We start from the raw sequence: 25200 nt of genomic DNA on the forward strand, positions 1-25200 counted from the left end.
AGCCAGCCTCCTTACACAGAGGCCAAGGACTTCACAGGCAGCTGTCCTGAGAGAGAGCCAAGCAGAAGCTATATCGTGTTCCAGAACTGAAGCTCACTTTCCCCGCATCCTTCTGAGGCCTTCACCTCTGATGACTCTTTGACTCTAGAGTTGGTTCTCAAGGCTGTAGGAATCCAAAGGAAGGCCAGTGACAGCATGAGGACAAAGTCACCCGAGGAGGTGGTGTTTAGGCCAGGCCTTGAAAGAGGGCTAGGATTTGCATGGGGCAAACAGAGAAGGCGAACAGAATAGACCCAGCTGCTGCAGGCTGAGGGTGAGAGGTCAGAGCCATGAGGAAGCCACTGGATGGAAGCCCGGACTGTGCCGGCGAAGGGGGTGGAGGAAAGAGGTCCAATGAGGGACTTCCCATCATAGGTAAGAAAAGAGTCAAGGGATCTTTCTTCCTTAAGGCTATGTGTCACTGTTAACTTCTCAATTAATTTTAGTTGTAATGGTCAATAATTAGCATTTGCATCCTGACACAGTTGCCTCGAGGTCACCATCCACGATCTGCATATTTCATGTCTCATCAGATGTCATTTTGAAAGACCTCTGGTTTGCCATGGATTTCAGTTCCACACAGGGCCCGTTCCTGAGGCTCACACAGCCTCTTCAGGACAGCCATGGCCACTGCGTGGGGGTCCCCAGAGCCTGGAGCAGTGTGATCCTGATGCTAACTAACTGACATTAGGTCCAGCTTCCCTAGGCTCAAGCACCTACTCCTAGACTGCTCAGATTATAAATATACCATACATTCATCCATAGCATCTCAGGAGAATTCTGCTGCAAGCACAGTTATGATAATTCCCATTGTGCTGAGGAAACCACACTCAGGACCACTTAGCTAGTAAGAGGTGGATCCAGAGCTAGAACCCAACTTTTCTGGTGCCAGGACTTTGGCTCCTTCTCCTGCATCTTACTACCACTGGAGATGTTTTTCAGGGAGCCTGGCACCTTCACTGTTTCATCTTTTCATTCATTCATCTACCCAGCACTTCTGTGCTTGACACACATGTGGAATTCCAGCAGGTGTTGGAACATGTCCGAGTTATAGTCAGGGAGAGCTTGTGAGCGCTCGTGAGACTGCCTGCAGAACATCTGACCCTGGAGAACTTTGCTCACTTGTCCCTCCAACCTCATGGCAGTGTAACCTGTGACATAATTCCAAAGCCCATTCATTTTTCTGCAGATTTCTTCTCTATGTCGCTACATTTACATAATCCAACCTAATTTGTGGGAAGAAATCTAGTGTGTTAGGCAGCTTTGACAAGAAGTACACTTGTTATGAACATGTTTTTCCTTTATATTAGGATTTTTTTTAAATTAAACCTGTAAGCTCTTGTCATTGGGAATCAGTGGCATTCTCTTCCTACCATCCTGAACAGACTAACATAAAACTGGCCCCGCAGAAGATGCTATTTGATACTACAATTTTATTTTTCCTTTTGAATATAAAAAGATGTCATTTTTCTCCCTGCTTTGTAGTGATTTTGCAAACAAATGTACCAACAGAAGAAAAGGAAGATTCTAGAATCACTATTGTGCTCCATAATAGGGATATAGTTTTATATGATACTTTTCATGGTTATACTTAAAAGAAGTGCAGTTATCTCTGAGGAGAGTGAGCACCATTTTCTTCAGCTTATGGAAACCCCTCACTGTCCTTTTTCTCCTTTACCTTCTTAGGCTCAGCACACCCACGATGCCATCACAGAGGCTGCCCAGCTCATGAAGGAGGCTGTAGATGACATCATGGTGACACTGAATGAAGCCGCCAGTGAAGTGGGGCTGGTGGGAGGCATGGTTGACGCCATTGCAGAGGCCATGAGCAAGGTAGGCCTGGGTGCCCAGATGCTTACCTTCACCTCTTGGCCCCAATTCCTCCTCGGTTTCCCTCACACGTGCTCCCCAGGTGCTTTTCTCTCAGGAATGATCAGTCAAAGCAGATGCTAGTGACCCTCTCTTTTCCTGAGGGTTCCAATCATTTTACACACATCCTGTCTCCGTCCGACATGTTATTCATTCTTGATTATTCATTCATTACTTTTGTAAACCACTCTCACCCTGCCTTCGTTTTACATGGGGGAAAAATACTGGAGATGGAGAAGGTATCATGGGTTCCTTCCCTTATAAAATGAAGATAGGTATTTACCTCCCTTCTTTTTTTCACAAAAACAGATTACAAAGGGAAATAATGAAGGGATTCCCAAGGGCTGGTCTTTGTAATGGCTACTTTGGAATCGTGCTGTTCCTAGGCCCTACCCAATAAATTGACATTTCTGTGGAGTTGAGCCTAGGAATCTCTAGATCTTTTAAATTTCCACATGGTTTTGGGAGCCAGATGTAGAAAGCACAGAAGGTAGTACATGTGAAAGCCCATTGTGAACTCTTGCCAGCAATGGGCATAGGAGATAGCATGAGAATCATTTCTTCTCTAATGACTGCTCGGTTGAGTTGGAGGAATAGAGAAGTGTGACTAGAGAATATCTCCTGCTCTTTCCCCCAAGGAATCCTTTGCTAGTCATGTCAGTTTGATAGTCATTAAAATTAACAATTGTTCATCAACATCTAATTTCCATTCTGTGATAGCACAGCCAAGAATTTCAGATTTTTGTGTTTTGAAATGTCCATTGTCAGATTGTGAATGCATTATTATGGCTTTCAGGATAATAAGTGGTCTTTAATTGCTAATTTAGAGTAGATTGGTTGGTTCATATCTCCATAAAGAGGTGATAGCCTGAAACTATAATTAGGATAATTTCACTTAAACATTACACAGTCATTTTCAGACTGAGAGTCACAAGCTGGGCGGGGATGCCAGGGGTTCCTTTAGAGACCCCAGGCATGCCTTGTCAAATCACTCTAGTAATTCCTGCTGTGGGCTTCTTGTGCCTCAAATATGGACAGTTTGGCAGAAAATGAGTGAAATTTCCCACTTTCTAAAGGCCTTTGGGTAAGTTTCAGTAGGTTTGTTTGGTTTTCAGAATACCAGCGCTTTGAAAGTTAAGCCATATGTCTACCGAGGATATTAAATTAATGGAGCTCAAGTTTTCTCAACGCAAATTAGAAATTCAAATGACAACTTTTCTTCCTAGGAGAAGGTATTTTTCCAAATGACTAATGATAGGGAAGAGTTCCATAAATCTATGGAATATGGAAGTCAGATTCTTGAAGTCTTTTTTTTGATAGTCGCTGAACCTTGCATATCAAGAGGGATTTTCAGTAAAGAAAGCAGCTTTTGTACTGTCTGATGTCAGTGGTGTGACAGCTGCGCTCTGACTCAGCCCAGGACACACGTGATTCTTTTGGAAAGGCTGGGAGAGAAGTCTGGCATTACCTGAGAGCAATAATTAGGAACTGCCAATGACAGGAGCCACAGAGGCCAGGAACAAAGGAAAGATCCTGCATTCTGCAGAGCATACAGAATGCCAGGGTTTTATTGGTACCCCTAAACTCCTGTCTACCCAGACCTACACTTAAGTTTCTACTCAATGCCTCTTCTCCATTCTCCCTTCGTTGAGCCTACCCCAACCTGCCCATTGCTGCATATTCTGTATTAAGTGATATTCCAGGGCCTTTGAGCCCCTAAGCAGTGACATGTTAGAAATTGGGCATTTCCTGAGTTTGGGTTAATTTGTTTCAACATTGATAGCCCGTTAGCATCATTGTCAGAAATTCTCAAAGGCATAGAGTGACTGGCAGAAAAAATGAGTGTACCCAAAGTTGACTCTAAGTTGGACATAATATATGCCACTTTTGGTGCTCCAGCTGTGGGGTTCTTCCTGGAATTCTCTCTCTGTGTTTAGGCACCTGGAAGTTTGGGAAGTAATAGGTTAATATGAAGTAATCAGGTTTCCGGGTGACCTTGGACAAAGCTCTCTGAAGCTTGGTTTCCCTATTCAATGATGTTAGTGGTTCTCAGTCTTGGGGATTTTGTGACCCACTACCTTTTCTTTGTTTGCTTCTTTGTTTGGGTTGTTTGGTATTGGTGGTGATGGTAGTTTTTTCTTCTTTTTTGACCAGGGAAGGAGGTTAAAGAAACAAAAAATCCTGCTGTGTGCATCATTACTATTTCGTATAAGAAAGGTCATGTTAACATCCCCCCTCAAAAAAAAGTAGGAAGGCTATAATCCCAGAATAAAGGCAAGTTCTTTGAACTAACTAAATTTGAAATCCACAAAAATTGACCCCTTTGTTCTTAATCTTTCTCATTGTCTTCAGACTAGCAGGTGGTGTCCTATGCTGCCCTCCAGTTCTGGCATCCTGGTGTGTTTGCAGTTAGGCCACAGCTCATATGAAATCTCCCAGCACATTATTGGACACTTGGAAGATGCCCAGTCAGGGTAGCCCGAGTGGCTCAGCGATTTAGCGCCACCTTCAGTCCAGGGTGTGATCCTGGAGACCCAGGATTGAGTCCCACATCTGGCTCCCTGTGTGGAGCCTGCTTCTCCCTCTGCCTGTGTCTCTGCCCCCCCCCCCGTCTCTGTCTCTATAAATAAATAAATTTTAAAAAAAGAAGATGCCCAGTCAGTTTACACTGAGTGAATGAGCTCATAGCTTAGTCCTCATTTGACTATCAGAGCCCCCATAGTATGATGGAGATATTTGGCAGCAGCTATATCCCTAATAAAGAAACCTAGAAAAATCTAGCCTGGAGTCTATGTTGATACTTTGGAAATTATAGTCCCAAACTAAGCAACCACATCACACACAGGCTACAGTGATACGTTCCCTCAACTCATATTGTAGTTAGCACCTGCTTGCAACACGGAGCTCTGATTGAAGACTGCATCTAACATTTCCTAATTGCCCCTGTGGCCTCTAGTCTCTGCCCCAACTGCAAACTATCTCTCAGAGAGCTTCCAGGACAATCTTCTCACATATGTCATTGTATACTCTGCATCCCACCATTTTCCTCATGATTTCAAGTTTCTTCATTGGACAGCTCAGCTTCATTCCCACTGCTCTCAACAGCCCCCTCTTCTGTTCACTATACTCACCCTTCCTATATTCACTTCTCCTTATTTTGTCTCCTCAACTGGAATACCTCTCAGCAATCAACAGTGATGGTAACAATGATGATGATGGTGGTGAAGATGGGTTGCATTTTTCTTCATCATAGTCATCATTGACCTTATCATCATCTTCATCATCCTGGTCATCATCTCCTCTTTTGTGGAGCTCTTGGCCAGGTATGGTCTCAGTTGATGTATATACTAGAACCTTCTGATGCTATCAAGTTTCCAGTAAAGGACCTGAAACTCAGAATTTAAGCAATCAGCTTGAGGGCTTTTCACAAGCCCTGGAACCGGGTCTCAAATACAGGTCTTCTGAACCAATATGTCCTTAGCTCTTCAAGGGACAGAGCCACTGTCCCACTAGCTCCAACTCTCCCCAACTCTCCCCCCGCCGCCCCCTGCACAGTGATCTCTCCCACCTCTCTAAATTCTTATTGCTCTCAGAGTCAGATGAGCAACAGATTATTCCTACTTCTTCCAGTCTCTTGTCTTCCCCAACTTAGATCAGAAGCGAGGGCTCTAGGGTATAGGCCTCTATGGGCTACACCATTCCTAGAGAAGCCCTTCATGATGTAGGTTCGGCCTCCTCTCCAGGCTCATCTTCTGCCATTCCGTGCTTCTCTAGAAGTGTCTAGCTCAGGCCCACCACCTTTTTTTTTTTTTTTAAGATTTTATTTGTTTATTCATGAGAGACACCGAGAGAGAGAGAGAGAGAGAGAGAGGCAGAGACACAGGCAGAGAGAGAAGCAGGCTCCATGCAGGGAGCCTGATGTGGGACTTGATCCCGGGACTCCAGGATCACGCCCTGGGCCAAAAGCAGGTGCTAAACCACTGAGCCACCCAGGGATCCCCGGCCCACCACCTTATGCTTGGACTCTATTCCACTTCTTGGAACCCCTTCCCTACCTTTTGTATGTAGCAGACTCCTCTGGTAAGACTTGACAGAAATGTCATTCCTCTGGAATGCCCTCCCTCTCCTCTCAGACAAGGCTTGGGGTCTCCTTGCCTGTGTACCCCAAGTCCCATCTTTGCATCTCTGTTAAAGTCCTTATCACGGTTATACTTTTGACTCTCAACCAAAGAAATTCTGTGGGCATCTCCATTTTTCAAAGTTCCCGATTCTAATAAATATAGCCCACACTTCAACTGTCCTCTCCTGACTTGTGGGTTCATTTTCTCTCTTCTGTAGCTGGATGAAGGCACTCCTCCAGAACCAAAGGGAACATTTGTCGACTATCAGACGACTGTGGTTAAATACTCCAAAGCCATTGCGGTGACAGCTCAGGAAATGGTAAGAGGAAAAGAGTGGCCCCACCCACTGTCAGTTGCCCTGGTGTCCAATAGTACCACGACTGAGTCTTCAATTTGGGGTCTGTGTTGGAGAGAGTCTACCCCGTGTTTCTAGTTCCTTCTGGGCCCCAGCTCTGTCCTTTATCTGTGGTCTCTCTGGCTGCCTGTGGCCCAGACAACCCTGTCCACTGGAGCTCCCATTTCATGGAAAAGCTGCAAGAGGGAATTACAGATAATTGTAACTTGGTCATGAGGATAGGCGAACAAAGGAAGGAGAGAAAATGAGAAGGAAGTTGGAGGTAAGGGGAAAGAAAAAATCCTATTCACCTCACAAAGGACTTGAGGTGTTTCTATAAAGTTATAATACAAGAGAAGACGTAGGGGTAGAACAGAAATTGTCTAATGAAATCAAGTTACAGTACTTGGACAGTAAGGTTGTCTTTTAGGCAAAATGAAACAGCATGATTACATAAAGATAATATCTCTGACAACAGAAGACATGAAACCTTTGGAGGCAATTTTCAACATCCTTCTTTTTTTTTGGCTAAAATATTTTGCCATTAGAATTGTATCATATGCATCTTAGGTACAAATGGCATTGAGAGAGAATGCTATCTGATGTGTTAAAAAGTTGTACAAAAGGTGTCCTCAAAGAATAAATAGGAGTACATAGTAAGAAAGTTCCTCATGACCTTCCAAGGCTCAGATGTCATGGAATAAAATTTTGGAAGCTGCCTCTCTGCTGCTGCCACGTGAGCCTGAGTTGAGAGATTCAGTAGCCTCCCAGCTGGAGGGACCACCAGACTAAGCCGTGGCGTGTTTCCTGCCCCACCCGGCCAGCACCTCGGGATGATTTTGTCATGTAGTCATGTGTCCACTAGAGGTTGAGCTTGGACTACAAAGGCTTCCCTGGCTGCTGCTACTCCTCCTTAGAAACTCTGTGATCATGCCAGGCTCATTGTTACTTAATAGGATTTGGGCTGGGAAGAGGAATAGGAGCAGTGCCCATCTCATCTCAGTGACTCAAAGAGCTGGAATCAGGCCCAAGCTGGTACTGCTCAGGGGGCTCCGGGACAAGGCACAGGTCAAATAAGGCAGACCTGCAGTGCCAAGTCTTCTGAGCAGGGAGCACAGCATAGCAGGAGATGAAAATATTTTGAGTGGCCTCATCCTGTTTCTGGAACATCTCCTGGCCTAGGTTCTCAGCAGGTCCATTCTCTTTAGTAGCCCCACTGGGGGCTACATAGCTGCTCTTAGGTTAGCTGGCCCAGACCCTGAGTTGGCAAGGATCCCCATCGCCACTTCAGGTTGCCCCAGAATCACTGTGCTCCCCATGGCAGGGTGCAAATGAAGCAGCTCTAAGGTGCAGCCTCTCTGTCTCTCGGGGTTCAGCGTATGTTCCTTAGGAACCCACACCTAAGCCTGAAAGCCTGTGACATTTCCTGGCAAACATGCCTTAGACTGCTACCCATCCACGTCCAGCCTCAGTGGATATGGAACCATTTAAAATATTTTTTTAAGCCCTTTAAAGTCAAGGTCTTCTAATGCCACCAAGAGAGAGAAGAAGTACAGCAGGGGAGAAGTCTTTTACTCAGAAGGGACGAGGACACCTTTCTGGGTGGCAGTTAAAACTGCTGTTGGGAGCACTGAGAGACGTTCTGTCAGAGGACAAAGAAAAACTAAAAACTGGTGTGTTAGGTAGAACAAATTTAGGTAAGTTTTTCTATGAAGCAGGTGGAAAAAATGGAACTTCCTAAGAATGAAGAGCTAGACCGTTTAGGCTACAGTGTACTCTTAACCAATTTGTGGCTGAACCCTTGTCATCCTTTGGTATAAACATACTATGAAGCTGTATTCTCAGAATATCCTCCACCCAGACATTGGGCTCACCCCTTACTTCTCAGTCATGATTTCCTTAAAGGCCTTATCCTCATGCTGTCTTGCCCATGTGGGATCTGCTTCTGGGTTCCCAGAGACCAGGTCAGCTCTCTGCAGAAGCACATGACCAGGGATGTGCCCTGTACGGGGCTCAAGCCCCCTGTACTTCTCTAGGGGAGCCTCCTGGTGACCCTCGGGGCCAGGTGGGCTGGGGCTGCCGCACTCATCCCCAAGGGTGGACCATTGTTGGAGGGAGGTCTACACAGCCTGAGCCTAGCATGTCACCCACTGGCCCCTCCAGGACCTGCTGGCCCGAGAGGGGCCCTGGCCTGTTGTGCACGTTGCAGCATGGGCTTTGCTTGAATTGCCCTCCCGTGTCCAGCCCCAGATGCAAGCCCAGAGCTTAAAAGTGAATGAAACCCTTTGGCTTCCAGTGGTATTAACACATGGTTCTCATGCTTTTTTCTGTGTGTGTGTGTGTGTTGTGTGTTGTGTGTTGTGTGTTGTGTGTGTGTGTGTGTGTGTGTGTGTGTGTCTTGCTTGTTTTCTTTTTCCAGATGACTAAGTCGGTTACTAACCCGGAGGAGTTGGGAGGACTGGCTTCACAAATGACCAGTGACTATGGGCACCTGGCCCTCCAGGGCCAGATGGCGGCAGCCACGGCGGAACCAGAGGAGGTCTGCCACCATAAGCCCCTGTCTTGAGAAGCACATGCACACTGGTACCCACTCCCGGGGGATTCTTCATAGCTTAGCTCCACCCTAGAAGATTCTGGCCTGATAGCTAAAACCAGGTTCAGACCCAGTAGCCCCAGGTTGTGCTCAGGGCTCACTGTCCTTTCTGAGGCCAACAGGTCCATCTGGGGAAGCGGGCTTTCAGACAGACACCCTCTGTTCAGAGCAGTCAGCCCGGTTACCTGTCTCCCAGCCCATCGCCTGACTCCCAGGGCAGAACACACGCTGCCATCTTCTTTTTGCTTAGCACATCCTCCTCCTCAGTGACTTTCCTGGTTTCCAAAGGCTCACAGCAGTTATTGGAAGAGCCAAGTAAGAAATTTCACTGCCCCATCTGAGAAAGGGCTGGATTGCCTACTTTTGAGACACAAAATCTTGCCTGACTACTGTTGGTGGCTTTTTACAAACTGTCCTCCTCCCCCACATCTCCTGTGGACTCCTCTTTATCACCTACCTGCCTTTCCTAAACTCGCTTTCCTTAGCAGCCAAACATAGACTTTGCTTAGAATGCCTACACCCATAAGAGTCATTTGGCAAAAGTTTAATCCCAGAGGCCACTTTCTAAGAGCCCCCTTTCACATCCGATATGCCTGAGTAATCAAGTGGTCCACTGGGAAGCAAACAGGCTGGCTGGAGCTGTGCATGGCCAATCACACCCGTGCCTGTGTTAGCACGCAGAAGGTGTCCATGCTGAGCTACCGTATGACTCCTTAGAGACACAGAGCTCAGTCTGTAATAAAGAATAGTGGAGTAGATGGCAGGGAAGATGAAGGTAACTGCATTCTGTGACATTCAGGGAGCCTTTTATTAAGCACAAATCCTGTTTATGATACTCCCAAATGAAGTAGACAGCTGTGACAGTCTGTGTTCCCAAGTCACTTAGTGCTCTGTCTGCCAGGAGTCCATTCTAAGCATGTCTTCACAAAGACCCCCAGAGATAATGCAGAAATGACCCAAAACAAAATCACTTGCTAACACATGTCATAACAACGCATGTAAACAGGAGTTTCATATGTATGTACTTGCATACATATATATCTAGCATGGGATGACGTAGGTTTCTAACAGTGCCTGCACTTGTAGATTTTAGTTCCATTGAGTATTTAGGCTGCAGCATGAAAAACTGTGTTTGTAATGAGTCTGTTAAGTCACTACCCCGAAAGAAAAATCAGCACACACCCCCTCCACACATATCAGGATTCTGTGTAATTTTGAATTTCCTAAACAAGCCTAAGGGAACTTACATTACAGGAAGGAACAGTTTGGACAAAAGGAAGAAGTGTTAGGCTTGTAGGACTGAAAAAACGAAGAGGCTTTTGGCAAGATTTAGATCTGTTTCCAGAAATCTTTAAAAATTGAATCTATGGCCGTCTGGTGGGTTCAGATGTTGCCCGACCTGAGTTACTGAGTGAGGAGGCCCCTGATCCATGGATACCTTTGCACATCTGAGTTCTTCAGAGCTCCCTAGCCTGTGTGTGAAACAAGCAGATTTTCTTACTGCAACCCAGACCATGAAGCATAATACAAAATATTGCCAGGGCAGCCAGGAAAGAAAAGGTATCACTGAAAGCACAGCACAAAATTACTTTAGTTCCTGGCCCGGTGTTTGTAGCAGCTGACGTTTTCATTAAGATTCTCCCTTTACACCATTGTGTCCTGAGTTATATTTTACATTCCAGACACAAGAGTAGTGTGACCTGGAGCAAAAAAGGGGCAGAGAGAATATAAAATTACCAGTGGCTTGCTAAGGAAAATTCTTTGTGTGCATTTGCCAGACAGATATTTAGGAGAAAACTGAGAAGGTTGGGGAGATCCCTAAAGCAATGTAGTTTTTTATTCCAAGACTGTGGAATTAGTTTTCTATCCAAGAGGGCCCCACATCACAGCATGTGAAAGTATTTCTGTCCAGGGCAAATAAGAAGCTGCTCCCTTGCTGCAGTCCTGCAGGCTGCTCTACCGAGTCAGCATTCTGGTCTTTTCCAGAATGTGACAATTACAGGAGAGGCACTAGCTCTGCCCTCTGAACATCAAGCAGGAGCTTTATCTGCTGCTTTTGCCATGGAGAACTCAAACCCCCGTTAACATCATTGTGAAAACTACTTTCTTCAGGAAAGTTTAAAACCCTTAGGCAACTGCACAATCTAAGATCACTGTTCTTCTTTAAAAAAGAGGGAAATGTAGATCCTGTGAGCCATAAGGGCTAAATATAAATGCTGGGGGGAAAGATCTAGTGACTACAGCTTTGTCTCCAAGGAAACTCTACTGTGACCACTTGTAATGCTGCATGTCTTCAAAGCTGGCAGGACTATTTGTCAAGAGCCTGTGGCAAAAACCACAGCCTTTTCCCAAAAATGAGATGGGTGTCTACACTAGAATTCTCTAAAACTTTCCGCTCCAAGACACACTTTTTGTAGGTGGCAAGTGATGCCCTGTTTTTGTTGTGCACTCATGGTTCTTTCCCTTTTTTTTTTTTTTTCAAAGGAGAAACGTAAAGCCTGTCAGCCAGCGTCCACTATTGCCTGTTCAGTATTCACAAACTCTCCAGGCAAATGATATTTGACCGGGTTTCAGATGTGATTGCTTTGAGAGCCTGAGAAAAATTTGTACGTTTTGTTTAGTTTGCAGCAGTAAAGACGATCTGAATTTCTGAGACCTCCTCCAATTGAAACTTGATGCAAAACTTCATAAAGGCCAGACTTGCAATTTCCCCCCAAGGCATAAAACCAGGAGACGATGCCCATTTTACTTTTATTTGGGCAAGAAGGGAGTTGAGGGTTTTTCTTGATGCTTGAGTCATGCTTTGCTGCAGTCACCAATTTAAAACCCCAAGTCGAATATCTCTGAGCAACATTCCTTTAAAATACACACTGGCAGTAAGTCCAGTCACCCTGGGGGCTGGTCAGATTTGCTGAGAAACTTAGTGTCACTTTGAGAAGTTCTTGTTTTTAAAGCCTTTACCTTTTCATTGGCAGACTTAAAAATGCATTCCCTTTCTCAGATGTTCCTCCAGCAGTATAGAATGTTCTGGGAAGTTGCAGTAGAGTGTGTTGCTTGTGTTGTCCCCTTTAAGCGCCTCCCCTTAGCTAGCCCATGTACCCATGATAAAGAATAATAGAGATGTTCAAGTCCATACAACGCATCAGGTCCGTGCTGGGTGCTAGCCCATTACCCTCACAGCCGCACGATCCTTTTTCTTCCCCATTTCCCAGGTTAGCAAACTGAGGCTCAGGAAGTGTAAACTGTCCAAGGCCACCCAGCTACAAGAGTCAGTGTGGAAGCCACTTGAAATAACTTTCTGGAATAAGTGAAGTTTCGAGTGAGTAAATAAGGAAACATAGCAACATCAGGATTCAAACCCAGGGCATCACAGACTGTGCTGCTTTTCCCTCAGCAGGCTGCCTCTTGTCACAGCAGTGAACGTTCACCTGGCGCTTTCTACTTTGAGATGTGTTCACATATAACCTTTCACTTGGTCCATCAGCCCTGGGTCGTAGGGCAGGTTCTGTCCCGTTTCATAGATGAAGGAACAGAGGACGTTAGCCAGCCCACCCAGGGAGTTGGTGGCCAGGAAGGGGCTGGGCCAGCAGTAGGACCCATGGGCCTTTCTGCTGCCGGTGCTGCCCGTGTAGGTGAAGGGCTGAGAGCAGAGGTGGGGCTGGCATCCTGAGATCCCTCCCCTGCCTGTTGTGTTCACCCCTCTTAGTGTGTGAAAACAAGTGAAGCCTGTTTCAACATGCCCTTCATGATGCCCTCCCACGTGGCTGTCCTGATAGGATTGCACAGCCAAGCACATAGGAGGGTTGCATAGCCAAACCTCATGGAGGCCTCTGGGCACCAAGAAGGTAATTGTGTGATTACCTTCTGGCACAGGCTCGACACCAGGACCAAGCCCTGGGTTGGCTAAGAACCCCAAAGGCTTTGTACAACTGTTGCTTTATCTTAGGCTTATACCCTTGTTTGCTGGTGCTAATCTTTGTGCTTCCTAATTGGAGTCTCCTCCATAATGACCACTGTCCCAGCTCCACAGGCATTTATAGGATCCTTTGCTGCGTGCAGGGTGTCCCCTCCAAGGAAGGGGCTGAGCACCAGGATGTTGAGGTGTTTTTCATAGCAAGGCCTCTTGCAAGGGGGCTGAGAAGTGTGAGGATGTCATGGAGGATGTCCTGTCTGCCCATAGGTTTCAGGCTTGAGACCTGGCAGCAGCAGGTCCCTTCTCCCTTGCACCTCCAGGTGGGAGTGATTTAAGAGGCCTGTGCTTACCCCAGTGCCCACCATTGCGCAGACAGGAAGTCCAGGCGTGGTTCAGAGCAGGGAGCAGAAGTGGGACACAGAGAATGTTCTCAGCCTGGTCCTTCCTAGCACAGGGGTTTCCCACCTTATTCTTCAGAGCCCTGACCCAGGGAGGCGCTTTGGAAGTTCTGCATATTTGACTCAAGGCTCACTTTTCAAACAACTCTTTCTGAAACTATTAGGGAAATCTGTGTGTGTTTCTTAATAAACTCTGGGCTGAGCCACATAGTAAGCCATTGGGAGCCTACTGGCACCTTACCATGAACCCCTGGGTGGTTTTATGTGGACCTCAGGCTGATAAGCTGCTCTCTGCTACGGTCAGAGGGCTACAGGAAAGCTGCTCTTGTTTGCTTTATACACAGAACAGGATTTTCTCAACACTGCAGCCAAAGCAAAATACAGAAATGAGTCAGTGACTAAGGCTCTATAAGTCTTGTGAACCCAACTTTTAAACTTTGATTCACTTAGTCTCATTGACTGTTTATGGAGCCAATGATGTAAATTTTAGCTTATAGAAGAAGGGTATACTAATAATAAATTATATCAATTTTACATGTTGCATTTCCATGAGAGATTTGGTGATGGGAGAGTAGAGGGTAGTACTGATGCTAAGTGGTGAAAAAATGAAGTTAGTAAACACTGATCTGATGGGTGGAACGCTGTGCTGGTAGGAGCAACCTGGGTTCTCATCTGGCTTTGCCAGGCACTGGCTGTGTGATCTTGGGCCAATCACATCACTTCTCTGAGCCTGCACCATTTCTTCATCTATCAATGAGGAGGTTGAACTAGTGAGGTCACGTTTATTTTGAAATTCTGTTTCTTCCTCTCAGTGCCCCGTACCTGGCTTTCCCAGCAATGCCTGCCATTTAGAGACCTATCTATGGTCATCTTGACATGCAACCCTTGCCTGTGGATTAGCTCTGACCCTCAAGTGTGTGGAGTTAAAGTACATGGATCTGAAAAGCCTTAATAGCCAGGTTTAGTTTTCAACCTTCATGGAGCACCCCCCCCCTACTTCAACCGAGCCTTGTGTTTAAGCCAGCAGACATGCCCAACAAATGCTACATTTTGTGCTGATGGGTGGCTGAACTGGAGTGCCTTTCCCCTCCTCAGTGGTGGGCCGATTTGCAGAGCTGCCAGCTTGTATGATCCTCGTGTTGTATTCCACATGGAGATGGTCCACAAGCAGTCCTCCCTGATTGTGAAGCTTGGGCAGCACCCCAAAAGAGGCAAAGCTCCACCTTCTGAACCAGGAAAATTTTCTTTTAAGTGAATTTAAGCATCCTTTAGGCCTTAGGGAATTACTTTTTTACACTTAAGTATTAGGTGTTTCAATAACAGAGTTAACATTTGCAGCGCCCTTCACTACCCCAAGACTGCCCTGCCTTGAACTCAAATCAGATGATGCTGGAAGATAGCACCTAAGCAATTTAGATCTCCCAGCTTTTACTCAACATACCTGAGATCTTAGTAGCTGTTCTTGGTATTTACTGGAAGGAGAAGCCACAGCTTCTTGCTATCATGGAGTCTTAGGAAATAACACTTACTAACTTAAAGCTTAAGGTGTTTTGTTTATAGTTGCTTACCTGGGTTGGAGGGCAGATTATTTATGGCAGCCGTATTGATCAAACCAAAATGAAAATTAATGTGAAACAGCAAAAGGAATGCAAACTTTGGGAAGGTGGAATTTATTACGCCTTAAAGAGACAGCTGGCAGCCTATCCATAGTGGAGCTCATTTGGGTTCTTTTAGGCAAAATACCTTTTATAATCACACACCCCAGGGGTCATTAAAAGAATGCGTGCCTGCTGAGCCTTTAGCTCTAAAAATGTAGCTTTTTAAGGAAAACTTAACCTGGCCTGATAGGAAGGCTGGGCCCAGCATGCTGGCCCTCACCACGGGACACAGCTGAAGAAGGGGGTGTTATTATAAACATACCAATTTTGCAAGAACCTGAATGTTTTATGCTGCTTACAAAAGCTTTATGTTTTCAACTTCTAATTACTCTAGGGCTGGGTGCAGAAAAAAATAAAAGTAAATGCAATCCCTGCTTCGAAGAGGCCCTGACACACAGTAGGGACTCAATAAATGCATGAATGAATAATAATTATCCCCCCCCCCCCCCCCCCCCCCCGAGTTCGTCTAACTACCATTTCTGTCAGGTGGCTCCGGATACAAGTAAACAATATACCAGGAAAAGTAACAAATATCAGAAAGGCATTAGGCTAGGATGACGAAACACAGGCTTGCTTCCTGGGGACTCTGGGCATTTTACAGGCTCTAAAAAGGGAAGTCAAATCAACCAAATTCCATACTCCAGCAAGCACAGACTCCCAAGAGCAGTGGGATTTTCCTAGCCAGGCTCCCATAGGACGTGGAGAAAATTTTCCACACAGGGGAGACCTCAATGGTAAGAATCCATCATGCTTCTCCCTCCCCACCCTGGGCTTGCCTCCACAGATCGGCTTCCAGATTCGCACTCGTGTGCAAGACCTGGGCCATGGCTGTATCTTCCTGGTGCAGAAGGCGGGGGCGCTCCAGGTGTGCCCCACAGACAGCTACACCAAAAGGGAGCTCATCGAGTGTGCCCGTGCAGTCACAGAGAAGGTAAGGAGCAGCCCCAGGGCAGGGACAGAAGCAGGAAGCCAAGCCCAAATGGATCCAGTCGGGTCTGGTGGTCTCCTCCCTCACCCAGGGATTCCCCAGGGAGGGGGCACCTCAGGGGTCTGGGGTAATTCAGAACATGAGAGGGACCATCCCATGAAAGTCAGGGCCCTGGTTTGTGGTACACCTCCTTGGTGGGCTTTCCTGCAGACAGACTGGACAGGACTGGAATCAAAGTCACATGAGCACCAGGAGCCCCTCCTTGCTACCCCTTATGACACTTGTCCCCTGAGCTTCCTTCTCAGGGAAGCTCCCAGTTGCTGGGAACTAAGAAGGGCCTGAAGTTCTGTTGGTGTAACAACCTTTCTCCCAGAACAGACTGTGAAGTGGGGGGAAGCATTGAGGACCCTGCCCGAAGTCACACGGCACCTTGGTTAAAAGAGCAGGGACAGGCTGGAGGTTGCTGATCTCTAGCAGCAGCTGTTGGAGAGAATCCCACAGTGTTGTGTGTGGGGTCTGGGGGCTCAACTGACTTCACCTTTCCTAGCCTCGATGCCCTCATCTGCAGAATGAGCACAGAGAAATACAATGCCTGGCCCCTGGGGTGTGAGAATGAAATGCGGTGATGTGTGTAAAAGTGCTTGGCACAGTGCCAGACTGTGTATTATATAGATCCTAGTTGCTGTTCTCTGTAAACCATCTCTGACACTCTTCTCCCACGGAGTTCCCTGCTGGAGAAAGCCAGTTCTCATCGTCTCTTGATTCCCATGGCTGCCTTACACTCCCCAACCTCACCCTCTGAAGTGTACTCCTCTCCTGCTTTGCTTAGTTCCCCGAGTCCTTTTTCAGGACCACTGTTGTGCAGGCAGCTCGGAGTGCAGGCTGAAGCCTCTGTGCTTTGCTGGCTTTTCCCTCCCTTCACTCAGGTTCCCAGGACATAGAGCTCTTCCCTGTTTAGAAGCTGGCAACAGGGGTCCCCTCTCCTGGCAGCTGCCGTTACAGACGCTGCTCTATATGTGATCCCTCGCCAAAGCCGAGCGATGTCTGGCCGTCTCCACGGCCCACAGGACAGCCCAGGCCTCCTTGGGACAGCACAGAAGGACGGAATCAATCTCTCTGCTGGAGGAATCTCTCCCTCCTTTCAAAGCCCTTCCTTGTTGTTGAAGTTACCCTGGCCAAGTTCCCCTGCGGAAGACCTCGGAGCTGGCACCCGAAGGAGGGGAGGGGGGGTGGTCCAGGCTGCATGGTGTTGGCCAGTGGGGCCAAGCAACATGATCCCCCTGAGCTGTTCTCGGTCTTCCTGCCTGTCCCAGCAGATGGTCCCTGACGTAGGACACCTGGTGTGACGTAGGACACCTGGTGGCTCACAGGCAGGGAATCGGGCTGGCCAGACTCAACCTTTTCAGTGTTTTCTTGCTACGTGCTCCTGTCCTCTCATCTCTACCTGGTGTGTCTTACATGGCTTGGTTGTGTCTATAACTTCCCACCATCCGTGATCCCCTTGACACGTTCACCTTTGTGTCCTCATCCCCTAGGGCCTAGTCACTGCTCAATACACTGACTTGCATGCCTTTTGTAGCAGGCAGGACACTGTTTCTGAATTAATTCTCTTTCTTCCAGTCTGGCTGAGAACGTTCCTCCCAGATTCATGATTACTTGTCTTGGCCTTTGTCACCTGTCCTCTGGGAATTCTTTCCAGAAACTGGATACTTCGTTCCCAGGCCAGCTCTGTACCATCCCGACTCTTCCTGGTGGGACATAGTGGCATTTAACTCTGGGAAGGAGGATCAGGCAAATGAGGAAGAGGAACCAATCCTTGTGGGCTAGTCTTGGGACATAGCAGGTGCTCAGGAGGTGGGCGCTCTGCCCTGCCTGCTAGGCTGTGTCCACCACCTCTGCTGAGATCTGAGCAACACAGGAAGAAGAGAACATACAAACCATGTGCCTCTCACTGAGGCTGTAACTCCTCATCCTTGTCAGTGTGTTTTTAAACAGTGCATTCAAGAAGTATTTTCAGACTCTTCTTTGGGCCAGCCATAGTCAAGAATGGTGGGTGTGTGTGCACAGAGATGAATATGACAGTTCCAGACTGTCTCCAGACTCAGTCTCCAGTCACTAGCCAGAAGCATGCTGTTTTAACCCATGCTAAATGGGCTGTCCTGAGGGCAGGGACAGTGCTGTGGAACCCTCAGGAAGCACAGCTGTGTTTCTGGATGAGGACAGTGGAGACTTTGAGCTGGCTTTTGCAGGATGAGCAGGTTGGTGGCTGGGGAACAGGCAGGGGCAGACCCACTGCAAGAGAGGTGGGGGATATTTGGGGAAGTAAGGAGTTGGTTGATGTGGCAAGAGTGTGGTGGGAGGCCAGAGAAGTTGAACTGGTTGTGCAGGGAGCTCATTTTCCCTTGACAGCAGGGGAAAATTGTACCCACAGGTATGGTGGAGTTAGCTTTGTGTTACAGGGAAGTGTCTCTAGGAACAGTGAGGGTGTTCTGGAGGAGGTGATGGGTGGCAGGTGGCAGGAAAGGGTTTCTAGGGGATCCCTGGGTGGCTCAGCGGTTTAGCGCCTGCCTTTGGCCCAGGGGGCATGGAGCCTGCTTCTCCCTCCTCCTGTGTCTCTGCGCGCCTCTCTCTCTCTCTCTCTCTCTCTCTCTCTCATGAATAAATAATTTAAAAAAAAAGGAAAGGGTTTCTAGCGTGGAAGTCACTGAAGTGAATACAGTCAACTTGCTGGACTCTCAGGTCACTCAAATTATTATTTAGTGCCTGGTGATAGCTCAAGGGAGTGTTAAGATAGAGAGGTGACGTACACAGGAATACTCTGGGCTCTAGCCATGATAGGGTCCACCCTGAAGAATTTCCAGTCAAGAAGCAATCAAGGGCAGGAATGATGAATATTCACAGAAGGCTGTTCTAGAGAAAATCTGATTGGAGGGGGCAGAGATGGCCATGCCTTTCACAGAAGCCTAAACCTCTCTGTGATCTCAGGAACGTAATCCTATTAAAAGTATCTGCTCTTGGGGATCCCTGGGTGGCTCAGCAGTTTAGCACCTGCCTTTGGCTCAGGGCATGATCCTGGAATCCCAGGATCGAGTCACACATTGGGCTCCCTGTGGGAAGCCTGCTTCTCTCTCTCTCTCTCTATTTCTGTGTCTCTGCCTCTCTCTCTCAGTCTCTCATGAATAATAAATAAAATCTTAAAAAAAAAAAAGTATCTGCTCTCTACTGATCACTTACTTTATGCAGTGCTAGAGAGCTGATAAACATCCCTCCCCCCCTTATTCCTCCCAACAACCCTGATAGGCAAGAAATAATATCCCCATATTATAGATGAGAAAACTAAGGTCAAACAGCTTGCCCAAAGTTGTTTAGCCAGAAAATGATAATGCTGGTACTCAGCCTGACATATTGACACCAAAATATGTGTTAACCCATCAGCTGTATTGAGTCCCTGAGAGAAAATCCACTTTTGGTTAGCTTTTCACTTTTTTGCCCTGGTTTTGAGATCTAATTGACAAACTGTATTAAGTTTAGCATCTACTGCGTGATCATTTCCTTTCGTGTTACTACACCTGGTTACCACAATAAGTTAACATCCATCATCTCACGTAGATACAAAATATATATATATTTGTTCCTGATGATGAGCTCTTAGGATTTACTCTTAACACTGCTGTGTGACATATATGAAAGTTAATTGTAGTCACCATGTTGTACACTATATCCCTAGTACTTATTTTGTAACAAAGTTTATGTTTTAAACTTTGATCCACACCTTCTCTCCCACCAGAAAACTGATCCCTTTTTCTATGAGGTTAGTTGGTTAAGTTTTGTTTTCTCCTGTTTTGTTTTTAATTTTTGTCTGATGCACTCAAATAGAAAAGTTCAGCCATTTCTCCTAACTCCCATCCCCTTCCTCTGGCAACTGCCAGTCTATTCTCTATATCCATGAGCTTGGGTTTTTTTGTTTTGTTTTGTTTTGTTTTTTAGGATCCACATATGACAGAGATCACGTAGCATTTCTTTCTCTGACTTCCTTCACTTAGCATAATGGCCTCCAGCTCCATCCATGTTGCTGCAAATGGCAAAATTTCATTCTTCTTAAGGCTGAATAATATCCTACTGGATAATACATACCATATTTTCTTTTATCTATTCATTTATCATTGGACATTTAGGTTGCTTCTACTGATTAGTTTTTGTAAGTGATGCTGCAGTGAACAGAGAGGTACATATCTTTTTGAGTTAGAATTTGTCTTCAAATAAGTACCCAATACTACAATTGGGTAGTTCTATTGGTAATTTTTTGAGGAACCCCCATGTTGTTTTCCCTAGTGGCCGTGCCAGTTTACATTCCCACCAATAGCACATGAGGGCTCCCCCTTTGCACTGCATCTTTGCCACACTTGTTATTACTTGTCTTTTTGATGATAGCCATGCCAGCAGATGTGAGACGATACCTCATTGTGGTTTTGATTTGTGTTTTCTTGATATTTAATGACGTTGAGCATCTTTTCATGTTCCTGTTGACCATCTATTTGTCTTTGGAAAAATGTCTATTCAGATCTTCTGCCCAGTTTTAATTGGACTGTTGTGTTTTGTTTTGTTTTTACATATAGCTGTGTTATTTTCCCAACATCATTTATTCAAGAGACTGTCCTTTCTCCTGTGTCCATGGCTCCTTTGTCATAAATTAATTGACTCCATATGCTTGGGATTATTTCTGAGCTCTCTGTTCTGTTGATCTATGTGTCTGTTTTTATGCCAGTACCATACTGTTTTGATTACTCTAGCTTTGTAATAGAGTTTTAAATCAGGGAACGTGAGACCACCAACTTTGTTTTTCTTTCTCAAGATTGTTTTGGCTCATCAGGGTCTTTAGTAGTTTTATAGAAATTTCAATATTGTTGTACTTCTATGAAAAATGCCATTGGAATTTTGATGGGGATTGTGTTGAATCTGTAGCTAGCTTTCTGTAGTATGGGCTTCTAACAATATTGATCCTTCCTGTCTGTGAGCGTAAAATATCTTCCCATTTATTTGTGCCTTTCTCAGCTTCTTTCTTTAATGTCTTATAGTCATCCATTTGGAATCTCTCCCCCCACCCCCACCTTGGTTAAGTGTATTCCCAGATGTTTTATTCTTCTTGAAGCAATTGTATAAATGGGATTGTCTTCTTCATTTCTCTTTCTGATAATTCAGTATTCACTATAGAAACACAACAGATTTTTGTGTATTGACTTTGTATTCCTCAACTTTACAGAAGTGATTATTTCCTGACAGTTTTTGATGGAGTATTCAGGGTTTTCTGTATATATTATATCATCTTCAAAGAGTGACGGTTTTACTTCTTTTTTAATTTGGGTGCATTTTCTTTCTTTTAACTGCCTGATTGTCCTGACTAGAGCTTCCAATATTCTGTTGAAAAAGGTGGCAAGGGTGGGGATCTTTGTCTTGTTCCTAATCCCAGAGGAAAGGCTTTGAGCTTTTTACCATTGAGTATGGTGGTAGCTGCAGGTTTGTCATATGGAGCCTTAATTACATTGAGACATGTTCCCTCTTTACCCACTTTGTTGAAAGCTTTTATTATCAGTGGGTATTGAATTTTGTCAAATGCTTTTTCTATATCTGTTGAAATGACCATAAGATTTTTATTCTTTATTAATGTATCACACTGGCTGATATGTGCATGTGGAATCATCCTTGCATCCTTGGTGTGTTGTGTATGATCCTTTTAAATGTATTCTTGAATTCAGCCCACTAATATTTTGTTGAGGATTTTTGTACTATGTTTATCAAGCATACTGGCCTATAATTTTCTTTTCTTGTGGCATCCTTGTCTGGTTTTGGTATCAGTGTAATTTTGGCTTTATAAATGAGTTTAGAAGAACTCCCTCTTTTTCTATTTTCTGAGTGGCTTTTCTTCCCCCCAGTGATATATGAATCTGAAAACCTTTGGGTTACATGTTCTCCATTCCCCCATTCACCCTGACATTCCCTCTCTATCTATAGGTGTCCTTGGTGCTATCAGCTCTCCAGGCTGGGAACAAGGGGACTCAGGCATGTATCACAGCCGCCACTGCTGTGTCTGGGATTATTGCCGACCTGGACACCACCATCATGTTTGCAACCGCGGGGACCCTGAATGCAGAGAATAACGAGACCTTTGCAGACCACAGGTATGGGAGTGGAGGTCATCCTGGGGGCTTCTGGATGAGGAGAGATTCAGGCTGGCCTTATGGGACTTTGGAGTCTACCCAGGAGCCAGAAATGTGGTTAACCATTTTGATTTCAATAAGATGCTCAAGGGGAGAAAGTGAACCACATAATCAAAACAAGCCCCTTTGCCAACTGTAAACACATAGTTATGTTCCAGCTTTGTGCCTTTGGCAGCCTGAATCCAGCCTGCTCCGGCAGAGGACAGCTTTTTGATCTTCTACTTTCCAAGCTAGAGAGATGTGGCTTTGATTTGCTCCCAGCCCCTGTGGGAGTGGGAGTGGCCAGTACAGGCCCATTTAGCTTTGACATAAATGGAGAGTGGGGTTCTGAGCCTGCTGGCTCTCCAGGCCCTGCTCCTGGAGGCGGGTGCTGGAGAGCCCTCCCCATAGCCTTGCCGTGTGTCTGGTACCTTTCTTTATCTCTCTTCAGTCCCAGGGCTGGGCTAGGGAGGAGATTGCTAATGCTGTCACCCATTCTAGGATGCGGACCCACAGGCCCTCACAGCTGCCCATAACTGGTGAAGTATTTGGGGGGAACCACAGGAAAGGAGTTGATGTCTCACTGAGTTCTGCAGGGTTGGGAGGAGAGGGCCAGAATGATGGGCCTGAATCTTTCACTGAAGTTTTATTGTTAATTAACTATGTGGGTATGGGGCTGACTTTCCTTGCCTCTTCCCACTTTCCTACACAGACAGTGAGCACGCTGATAAGGAAGGGGAAATCTGTCCTCTCTGTTCTTCAAAGCCCTTTAACAAAAAATCCCATAGGAAGGATTTCTTTGCTTCCTAACTACCAGTAGACAAGCTCTGCCCTTTGTCTCCCTCCCTGCCTTCTCAGGGAGAACATCCTGAAGACAGCCAAAGCCTTGGTGGAAGATACGAAGCTGCTGGTGTCAGGGGCTGCATCCACACCAGACAAGCTGGCCCAGGCGGCCCAGTCATCAGCAGCCACCATCACCCAGCTCGCTGAGGTGGTCAAGCTGGGGGCTGCTAGCCTGGGCTCTGACGACCCTGAGACACAGGTATGGGTGGGCCTAGGGACACAGATCACCCTCACATTCCTGTAGACAGACACTGTGCTGCAGCAGGCCTCAGAAAAGGCCAAAGGCATAAGAGGAACCCCAGAAATAAACAGTAGGTGCGGGTGTGGCCTGGGGTCTGGAGTCTGGTAGGAAACATTATCCGGGCAGGACAGTGGTACAGACTGTGGTGGCAGCCATGGCAGTAGAAATGACTGGTGGACAATTAAGCACAGTGAGTGAGCATTTAGGTATAAGGGAGAGGGAGAGGGCCAGGGTGATTCTACATCCCAAGCAAAGTCAGTGAGTAGATAGTGGCTCCCTGGTGGGAGAATGGGCTTGGCCAGGAAGGTGAAGGTGAGCTCAGCACGGGGCAGTGCCAGAGAGCCATTCAGATAGAACTAGAGAGGGGACATAAGCCTGCACAGGCATGGGGATACGGATGCAGGGGTAGTGGCCATACAGACAGTGACTGCAGCCACAGAAGAGGAGGAGTATGGGTTGAGAGGAAAAGGATGTTCAAGGCAGAACTGAGGAAGTCACCATTTAAAACCATAGTAAAGAGAAAGAGGTGCCTCAGGAGATTGAGAAGCAGCAGCAGCTGGTAGGAGGAAAGCCAGGAGTCCTGATATTAAGAGAGGGGAGAGAAACAGCTACTTGTCAAGAAACTGAAAGTCTGAGAGCTGGCCACTGGCCACCCTAGCAAGCGTTCTTCATGTGGAGTGGCCAGATGAGGGTAAAGGAAGGAAGCCAGCGTGTGTAGACACCCTTTGAGAAGTCTGGCTCTGAAGGGGAAGGGAGAGACGAGCTGGGGGTAGGGTAGGGTAGGGCTCTGTGCTCCTGTAACCTGGCTTTGGGTTTAGCGGTTTCACCAATGTTACCTTCCCACTCTTTCATCCTCGGCCTGGACCACCAGCTCCTCAGGGACAGCACCCACAGGTTACTGATCTTTGAACGCTAAGCATCCAGTGCAGCTCCAGCACCTAGTGGATGCTCAACAAGTATGTGTCAGCTCCTTTTGAACATAGAGCCAGCCAGGGCCCCCGGTAATAGGCTCTACTCATTCCCAGGGGCAGAACTGAAAAGGTCTGCTCTGTCTATCCTAGCACCATCAGATGGCAAAACCTGTTGTCACTGCTTAAACCACACTCAGTTAACTTGTCCATTTGGCCCATGTGGACAAAACCGGACAGGAAGCCGCCTACCATCTGGTGCCCAGGTTGACGACAGCTATTGTTATAGTTAACACAAGGCCACCAGGTTGGCTCCCATGTGGCCATGACCCTTCCCTGCCCAGCGTCCTCCAGTGGAGTAGAGCTCCATGAGGAAATGTTCCACATGTGGCCATTCTACTCCTGCTATATTTCTCCCTGATAACATCCAGGCTCAGATTGGCTGCCCCCTGGAATTCGAAGCATTCACAGAAATCCCTCCCTGCCCACAATATTGTTCTTACCCCCGTGGAGAAAGGCAAAGCTTGAAAATGCTCAGTGAGATTGGAATCCATATTCTGGGAGCCTAGCTCCACTTTAGGAAGAGTGAGCAGGCTGGGGGAGGATTTAAATCTTTGAACACGAAGAAATGTTTCAAATTATTTAGAGTCTTGACTCCCAGATGCTCTGTTATGTCCTAGAGCCCCAGCTTCTAATGAGACCTCTAGTGGAAAATATCCCCTCGCAAAAATGTACCTACTCTCCAGTCACATCCTAGTGACCAGGGACAGGACCGTGCACGCTGGGTGTTGGCAGTAGCCTGGGCTTGCCATCCCCTGCCCTCCACTTGCTGTACCTCCCTGCTGCTGTGATGGCCAGAATCGGGCAATGTGAAGTGCACACCCATCAGCCCTTCCTCACGAGCCCCATCATGTCCTGACCTGCCCTGTGGGTTCAGAGGTTGCCAGAGGATCCATGTGCCCTGGGCGTGAGAAGGCCCGGGACGGAGCTGGAGAAGGTGGGAGGGCCAGAGGCACAGCGTCACTCTGCTGCTCAGATGTCTGGGACATAGGAGTTTCTAATGTGGTTTCATGTACATTATGTAGTCACCCTCACAGCAGTGTGGTGAGATAGGGTTGGTGCTACTAATGCCATTTGTACATGAGGAGCCTGAGTCCTAGA

The 25200-nt window shown here is 46.6% G+C and overlaps 1 protein-coding gene across 18 annotated transcripts in view; it reads left to right on the forward strand.

Moving 5' to 3' along the window:
- The window catches only part of TLN2 (talin 2), a 424341-nt gene that overhangs the window by 355559 nt on the left and 43582 nt on the right, over positions 1-25200 (forward strand). For 16 of the 18 annotated variants that reach the window (XM_072738715.1, XM_072738718.1, XM_072738711.1 and 13 more), the window contains 6 exons: positions 1726-1872; positions 6247-6348; positions 8783-8902; positions 15710-15856; positions 21863-22029; positions 22906-23089. In XM_072738715.1, coding sequence (XP_072594816.1) covers positions 1726-1872; positions 6247-6348; positions 8783-8902; positions 15710-15856; positions 21863-22029; positions 22906-23089 — 867 coding nt within the window. The remainder of the gene's footprint in view (positions 1-1725; positions 1873-6246; positions 6349-8782; positions 8903-15709; positions 15857-21862; positions 22030-22905; positions 23090-25200) is intronic. The other 2 variants (XM_072738723.1, XM_072738724.1) reach the window with 1 other exon arrangement.

This window comes from Vulpes vulpes, chromosome 15 (genome assembly GCF_048418805.1).
Source record: "Vulpes vulpes isolate BD-2025 chromosome 15, VulVul3, whole genome shotgun sequence".
NCBI classification, from domain to species: domain Eukaryota; kingdom Metazoa; phylum Chordata; class Mammalia; order Carnivora; family Canidae; genus Vulpes; species Vulpes vulpes.